The sequence below is a fragment of the Cynara cardunculus genome (assembly GCF_001531365.2).
Source record: "Cynara cardunculus var. scolymus isolate 2C chromosome LG 9, CcrdV1, whole genome shotgun sequence".
Lineage (NCBI taxonomy): Eukaryota > Viridiplantae > Streptophyta > Magnoliopsida > Asterales > Asteraceae > Cynara > Cynara cardunculus.
Window position 1 is genome coordinate 18,013,035 of NC_037536.1, and position 5,284 is coordinate 18,018,318.

At 37.5% G+C, this 5,284-nt stretch overlaps 1 protein-coding gene across 7 annotated transcripts; it reads left to right on the plus strand.

Annotated features, from left to right (window-relative positions):
* The first annotated feature begins 698 nt into the window (after positions 1-698).
* Positions 699-5,012, plus strand: LOC112518066 (PHD finger-like domain-containing protein 5B). 7 transcript variants are annotated; one of them, XM_025125631.1, is made up of 5 exons: positions 710-803; positions 3,016-3,074; positions 3,601-3,695; positions 3,777-3,947; positions 4,428-5,012. In XM_025125631.1, exon 5 carries the CDS (start codon positions 4,446-4,448, stop codon positions 4,776-4,778), a length of 333 nt encoding a protein of 110 aa, XP_024981399.1. In that variant the 5' UTR covers positions 710-803; positions 3,016-3,074; positions 3,601-3,695; positions 3,777-3,947; positions 4,428-4,445; the 3' UTR covers positions 4,779-5,012. The 7 variants fall into 7 exon arrangements, 5 of the variants coding, with proteins under 5 accessions (XP_024981397.1, XP_024981398.1, XP_024981400.1 ...); XM_025125629.1 differs by lacking the exon at positions 3,016-3,074 and having other exon boundaries at positions 707-803; XM_025125630.1 differs by lacking the exon at positions 3,016-3,074 and having other exon boundaries at positions 707-803; positions 3,794-3,947.
* The last annotated feature ends 272 nt before the right edge of the window (positions 5,013-5,284 follow it).

Genomic DNA, 5,284 nt, shown 5'->3' on the forward strand with positions numbered 1-5,284 from the left:
ATCAATATATTATATTTTTTTACCATCTTGTTTGTATTAGTTAATATATTATATCATTAGAGATTTGTTTCAATTATATTTTGAAATATTATAATTAATTAATTTTTTAAGATACCCTTTTTGATCATTTTACATTTTTATCAATTTGTTTTGTCAAAAAAGATTTGTTCATTAACTAGCTTATCAGCTACCAGTTAGCTTATAAGCTAACAACGAGTTTATCACTTACCAGCTAGTTTATTAGCTACCAACTAGTTTATTAGTTAGTTTGTCAAATATAGAAATAAAACTTGTTGTATTTTAATACATTTTGACCTAAATTAAACTAAAAAGCCGTTTGGTAGGTTTTCTATCAAGTATTGCATGGATAAAGGTGTATCCGTGGATTAATTTGTTTGTATAGACTGAAAAAGTTTTTATTTACGAAGGTTTTTTCATAGATGAAAGAAACGTATTTTTTAATTAGAAGAGAAGGGTTTGGTTATTTGGAAAATATTTGGCTTTTCGCATGAAGCTCCACTACAAGCTTACTGACTTAATCATTTTTATGTCATTATTAAACAATAATGTATAACTAACCGAAAAACTCGTAATTGCCGTTAAACTGTATTAACAAACAATACCCATAGCCATATGCCTTTTTTTTTTCTTTCTGGTTTGGGCCTATTTATAGAGTTAAAGTGGGCCTTTGCTTCTGTAAGGTCGACAGGTCGTAGAGGAATCAATTTCAATCGATCCTTCGTCATTCTTCCTCCTGCGGGCGCACATCAGGTTTCTTTTTGGCCATCTCAGTCTTCATTCAGGTTAGGTTTTCAGTCAAATTACTTGTGGTTATCTGTTTAATCATGTATATATGCGTTTATAGATGGCTGTATAGTAGTTCGATTCATGTGTTTCTTTTACGTTTCATTTAGACATTTATATGGATGATTGTTCTGCTGGGGCTTCGTATTTTGTGATTTTTTTTCATGTTCAGCTTAGGAAAAGTTGAGGGGTTTTTAACGAAGTCATAGAAACATGTTGAAGTTCATGTAATAATGAGAAATAAGACACTTAAATTTAGCTATCTGTCGGAAATGTCTGTGTTTGAACAAGATATATGTTTTGTTGATGTGAAGTTGTGATGTATTATGGTAAGAAAGTGATTTTTAGGGCTGTAAATGCTTTAGTTATTGTGAGAATACCTGGAAACCTGACGTGGGGACTCGTACACGTAGACAGACACAGATTATCCCAAAGTGTTGAGGCCCTGGAGTGGTAGATTTTGGGTCCGATACCGGATATGTGGAACTCCCTCAAGATTTAGGGTCTGTTTGCTAGCTTAATGGGACTCACATCTTATTCGGTTAGCTATAGATGACTATTTGATAGTGGCTTGATGATATAGGAAGTGGATTATTCGGTAAACTTCTAGGGAGAGCTTTATGCAGAAAGACAAGTTTTTCCCGAACCTATCCCTCCTAATTAACAAACATGCTCATTCCATTTGTGAAAACCCCCTCCTAATAAAAAACCTTCTCGATCTACACACATAGATTAATCCACACAAACAACTTTATCCATACAGAACTTAATGGAAAACCAAGCAAACAGCCCCTTGTTCTCCAAAAGAGAGCCTTCAAAAGGGCCTTGAGGAGAGAATGGAGGTTCCAAAATATATATAGAGGCCTTGAGGAGAAATGGTCCAACTCCAATTGTTATATATGTGCATGATGAGAATATCAATCAGACGAAGGATCGCGTGAGAAGAAGAGTTAAGGTGAGAAGCGAAAGAAGGGATCTTCACCCTTGATCACTTTTAATCTCATGCCCACCCATGAATTGCACTTTAGAAGGGAATTGATTTGGTGCATCTCAGTGTATCTCACTAGTGTTGATCCTCAATCAGGATTGATCCAAGGGTAGAGATTCCTTCTTACCCTTCTCACCATAACTTTCCTTCTCACCGGAACTCAACCCAATCAATGGTACGTAAACTACAGTTAGTAATTGTTGATCATATTTTTCACTTGAAAGATGGTTTAAACCAAGGTTTTAAATGGCATAGCGTGACCGCAAGGTTAAGCCTTATGCCTTACACGACACAGCGAGGACGCGACCTTTTTCAAGGTGTGACATAAGATGACATATTTATATGTCATACATATATATATATATATATATATATATATATTAGTATTTATACAAAGAGTCTATGAACAAGGGAAACGATCTCTTTAAAAGAAGACATGATTAAATATTCAAAATAGAACTTGGAAAAGTTTTACAATTTCGTTTTAACCGTGAGTCCGAGGCGTATATCCATGAAATTGTAAGTGATGTGATTAAATCTGTAATGGTGTAATATACAAAGTAAAAAGTGTAAAAACACAAAAGCTAAAAAATAAAAAATTGAAAAAAATCATGCCTTGTAAAAGATGCACGCTGTGGCGCGTCAGGTGCACTCACCTTACACAAACCCTTAGGCCTTATTGTAACGGCGGAGATGCGTCTTACACCGTGATGAATCTTTTAGAACCTTGGTTTAAACAGAGTGGTTGAGTTGGTTTGCAAGAGACTAGGTAGGAATCTATGTTTTTTTTCTGCCATATCTTACGCTTCTCTTTTTCATATTCAGAGGACTGTAAATCATGGCAAAAGCTCCATTAGTTATGCTTTAACATATTTCTGTTGTATATATAAAGCAAAGCTCATAGCTATTGTGCATTAGTTGTGGAATCTGAGTGTGCTTAATTAAAATGTTAACGTACCAGTCTTATGATCGGGTCACCCACCTTGTATATTTTGAGTAGCAAGCTCTTTAAATGTCTTTGGCTCCTTTTGAAGCCGGAGGCTTTATCTCTTTCGTTTTTCAAACAAGGCTAGTGGAGACTAATTCGTTCCTTGCCATAAGCCTTATAGCTTCTTCGCTTACCGCCTAAGATGAATTCTTTTTCTTATTTTATCTTCTTTCCAACATCGAATCAAGGGTCGAGCATGGCCTGACCACCCTCACTGCAACCTCTCGTGCTGCAGGGGGTACTTTAGAATTGCTCCAGATGGGTATGAATATATCAGACTTGAATACTTTCAAGGTCCATATTTGTTCTTTGATCAGCCATAAATTTAGCTTCAGCTTTCAATCTTCTTACTCTTTATCATTCAGTGTTTTTGTAAGTCTTTATTGTTCGTTGTTCTCTTTTTCCTAGATATGTAAGAAGCATTGCGTGCATTGTTGTTTCATTCAGTTATTCGTACTGCTTTCTGTATTTTGTTTCATTGCTTTTCAGCGTTCATTCCTTTTAGGTAGAATTTCTAATGGCGGATCTGCATTCTCATAATCTGGTGCAGTAATTTCATATATTTTGATCTTTTCGTGCCGCCATGAATTGATATCTCAAATGTGCATTTTAGTTTACACCATTTGAGAAGAAATCAATAAAATCCATAGACGATGCTAATTACATCACGAATTTTGTCAAGGCCAGTTTGTGCGCACCTTGACTAATCCTATGGGGCACTGAAGTCTTTTTGAATATATAATATTATATTATATATGCCAAATGAACTCATGCACCCTTCTCACCGTTGATGAGGTTTGAACCCTTGACCTCTTGGCAGGATAGGAGCAAACCCAAGGTCTTACCGGTTGAGCTATCCTTGAGGGTCATGCATAACGGTGTTACTTGCACTCTTCAAGATTGAGGTGATGTTAGGTGACACAAAAGGACGCCCTGATCATTCCAAATATTATTTCTTCTAAGTTTCACATTTTTAAAGATAACACCATTATATAGTATCATGGTGCCATCAGGAGATGCTTGAGGGTAGAATTGGTAACTAGTGTGAAGTGTAGAGTTTTTCGGGGAATGCTTGCTTGCAATCTGAATTCATCATCAAGTTTATCGACCATATTGTTCTTACAACATCTGTTATATCTGGAGAAAGAAGAAAATTCCGAGTGCTTGGTATCATTTTGCTTGACACGGTTTTTGTTGGATTTTAGTTATTTAAGTTCAACTCTAATCAAACCGTTCTTTGTCTTACTCTTTGGGATAGATGACAGTTCTGCTTCTGCACATACCCTACCTCCCAACCGGAGAGGCACTGCCCGAAAACCTTGGGCCTAGTAAGCCTGATCCCAAGCCTAGGCCCAGCCCCAAAACCCAATCAGGCCAACTTTTTGCCAAGGCCCGGAAAAAGCCCGGTTAATCCCAGACTGAGAAAACCCAATGGGGCCCTCTTTCAACGCCAAAGTCCAGGCCCAGGCCCAAAAGAGCATGGGTCTTTTTTTGCTTACTAGAAAAAGGGCTTGGAAGGCCTTGCCGAGGCTCGAAAAAACCTGGGCCTTGGGCATCTCTACATGTCTGCTCCCGACCTAGTTTTAAGTAGGATATACTGGGTCAGTTTGATTTGGTTTTCTAATCAATCTGTTATGTTAAATGCAGGTTGCGGTAATTTAAACAATGGCGAAGCATCATCCTGATCTGATAATGTGCCGAAAGCAGCCAGGAATTGCGATCGGAAGGCTTTGTGAAAAATGTGACGGAAAGTGTGTTATCTGCGACTCTTATGTGCGGCCATGTACGCTTGTACGGGTCTGCGATGAATGCAACTATGGCTCCTTCCAGGGTCGGTGTGTTATATGTGGAGGTGTCGGTATTTCCGATGCCTATTATTGCAAAGAGTGCACACAGCAGGAGAAAGATCGAGATGGATGCCCGAAAATTGTGAACTTAGGAAGCGCGAAAACAGATCTGTTTTACGAACGCAAAAAATACGGGTTTAAGAAAAGATGATGGAATTTGTGTTGATTCTACTACATACCTTAAACAACTATGAGTAGGAAGTTGTGTATTTGTGTTTTGTTGATTATTTAGGGTCATACTTGTTGGTTTTATTACTTGTTACTATCAATATATTGTAACGGCATAATGAAACTAGACGATCGCTTATATCCTATCTGGAGGTGGGCTGTATGTAAATCTGACCTTTATTTTAGGTTAAATAAAATGATTATGATTGTTTCTGTGGAGATCCGCGCCGACTGGGAAGGGAAAAAGAATATATTGTAAATATTATATTAAAAAAATTCTAATCGTTGATTGGGTTTTGATAGGTGTAATTTGTATGACTGTGGTTTCAGTTTGAACCTGGGCACCACTGGATTTACTTTTCTCGATCGTGATTGTGGGACCAGTGCGGTGAGAATGCACAACGTCTCAAATAGTGGCGTTCAATGGGATGTATGTCTTGATTTACCTTTCTCATCGTGATTGTGGATGGATACGCGAAACGTGCGTCT

Excerpts from the sequence above, each read along its gene's own strand:
- LOC112518066 (XM_025125629.1), top strand. The coding sequence starts at position 4,446 with ATGGCGAAGCATCATCCTGATCTGATAATGTGCCGAAAGCAGCCAGGA.